Genomic DNA, 2,563 nt, shown 5'->3' on the forward strand with positions numbered 1-2,563 from the left:
TTGATGTGATTCAAAAATTGAATTGTGAATTGATGTGATTAAACATTGAACTGATGTGATTCAAACATTTGAATGAATCTTCACACCACAAATTTGCTGGTTGTGCATATACAACAGACACTAACTAATCAAATGTAAGTTTAAGTTTCAATTGATTACTTTTTTGTTGTCTTTGCTGTCTTTGTCAAGGGAGGGAGGAGGAGGAGGTTCAGGAGGTAATCCAATGATAATGTTAGGATCATTAGGATCCAACCTTGGCAACACTGGCTTGGGTATTGACTTAACTGCCTGTAATAAAAGAGAGACAGAGAGACAAATAAATATATAAAAAATTTATCATCATAAAATATACTTATGGATGCTGCTTATTGTGGATGTGAATATTTCTTTCTTACGTTTGAATCAAATATTATATCGTCTTCCCATTTTCCAAATATGAGGTCATTATTTTGTACCGGAAACATTGACTCTGGTAAATCAAGAGTCCGTTCTGGAGCCACGCCTCCAAATGTCCCTCCCATCTGCCGACTATCACTAGCAGTAGTCCATACACCACCTATAAAGAGATAGTGATTATTTAATTGCTTATTTCTTGCCTTGGGCAGTTTTATGAGGGCCAGTAGTGGGTGGTATATAAGTGAGTATGTCATTCTCCCAAGGCAGTTGGGTGACCATGAGGAAAGCATCATCAGGCAATGGATCATCAATATCTGAACCAGGTAACCCTTCATCTTGCTCAACTGATGAAGACTAGAAGTAGAGAAGTACAGTAAGTTATATTCATGAAAATGCATAAGAAATTAAGCATTATTAAATCTAGGTATAAATTTTTAGGGACGGCTAAATGTAGGCTAAACACATGTATGAGAGACCAAAAATAAAATATGGAGGATTTCAGGAGACCTAGACTGAATAAGGGGGACCAAAAGTCTCCTAAATTTCTTCTAAATCAACATACCTTTAGTTTAAAACCGTAGTCCAGTCCATGACCATCTTCTGGTACATTAATCATGTCATACCAAACCTTAGCAGGACCAAATCTCCATTCCTTGGTCTCACTATCAACCGCTCTCCTCTCTCCTCCTAAACCCTCTCCTCTCTCTCCTTCTTCTACACTGCCAACGGGACACAAAAACCTCTTCTCCTGATCGTCACACATCTCAGGATCAGGGACTGGCCCATAGTTCAGTTTAAACTCTCTCTCTTCTCCTTCCTCCTCCTCCTCCTCTTGAACCCTCCTCTTTCTCTTGGCTGGTTTCTTACAGTCTTTCCATGGATTAGGTACTGACACCGGGTTAGGAGGTATCAGACTCGAAAACCTCAGGATAGTGTTCGGTTTAAAAGTAGGAAATAACTTGGTTACTTTCTCCAGTAGTTCTTCCTTTGTCATTCCTTCCGGTAACAATGGAAATGTTTCTTGCTCCTCAACTGGCCGAAAATCAACATCCATACGCTCCTCTGTGATAGGTGCTGAAGAGGAAGCAGAATTAGGTGAGAGGGTTGAGAGAGGAGGCCTAGAACTAGCTGCATGTAGTTCAGTAGTTGAAGGGATTGTGGATACGCTGGTGGCAGGAGATGATGTACTTGGTGGTACCTCTTCTATTATTATTTTAATAGGGTCACCAGGTGTGGTCTTGTTTGGCTGATCAGCAGATGAAGTTTGAGATGGAACGTTCCCACTTTCTTTTGAAGACTGATCCATTTTGCTATCTTCTTCTTCATCATCATAATCGTCATAATCATCTTGGGATTGAGCTACATGTAATAATACACAAGTACATTAGTATCATGAAGCTAATAAATTCTAGTCATTAAGCCTGGGGCAAAACTACCTATTCATTTTAGTTAAGTCAAGTATTGCTATAGTTTAAAATTTTGTCTTTTACAATAATTAAGTTAGTCAGTTATAGCCTTTGATCAAAACTTTGGATGCTCAAAATATACAATCAGAATTGGCTTAAATTTTCAGCAAAACAAAAGGATCAATATGACATGTGGGCTCAGTTCACCCCAGTTACCTCCCAACTAAGGCTACATTTACACAGCAATGAAAACGATGCAATCAGTCTAGTTTTGTGCCTGTTTTATGCTTCCGTTTACACAGAAACAAATGAAAACATGATACAATCTTGATAGAACTCTTTGAAAACAAAAACGGTGTTCAAAGTGGATACTTTAAGGCTGCGTTTACACGGCAACAAAAACGATGCAATCCGTACAGTTTTGTGCCTGTTTTATGCTTCTGTTTACACAAAAACGAATGAAAATGTGATGGAATCTTGATAGGACTCTATGGAAACAAAAACGGTGTTCAAAGTGTATCGTTAAAACGATACGTTTTTCTTTGCTGTGTAAACGCAGCCTAAAAACGATGTGTTTTGCGTTGCTGTGTAAACGTAGCGTAATAATTAGAAAATCAGAATACTCTTGATTATACATGTATAGTATGCATCAATAAAATTACAAATTTAAGTATGTCTAAGTCTTACATTTTTCAGTAAGGTACTTCATTCCAACATTGTAGAGTCTCTCCTTCTCAGACTCATCCTCAGCTAATTCATTG

The 2,563-nt window shown here is 38.0% G+C and overlaps 1 protein-coding gene across 1 annotated transcript; it reads right to left on the reverse strand.

Annotated features, from left to right (window-relative positions):
* Window positions 1-159: 159 nt before the first annotated feature.
* Window positions 160-2,557, reverse strand: LOC109591324 (transcription initiation factor TFIID subunit 1-like; the record flags this gene model as incomplete). Its single annotated transcript, XM_020007079.1, has 5 exons — window positions 2,490-2,557; window positions 959-1,755; window positions 597-750; window positions 396-556; window positions 160-288 (listed from the first exon to the last, which is right to left on the reverse strand). Coding segments are annotated over exons 1-5 (1,263 nt in total), but the record flags the coding sequence as incomplete, so codon positions are not given.
* Window positions 2,558-2,563: the final 6 nt, after the last annotated feature.

Source organism: Amphimedon queenslandica, unplaced genomic scaffold, assembly GCF_000090795.2.
Source record: "Amphimedon queenslandica unplaced genomic scaffold, v1.1 AMPQUscaffold_8447_Cont19609, whole genome shotgun sequence".
NCBI lineage: Eukaryota > Metazoa > Porifera > Demospongiae > Haplosclerida > Niphatidae > Amphimedon > Amphimedon queenslandica.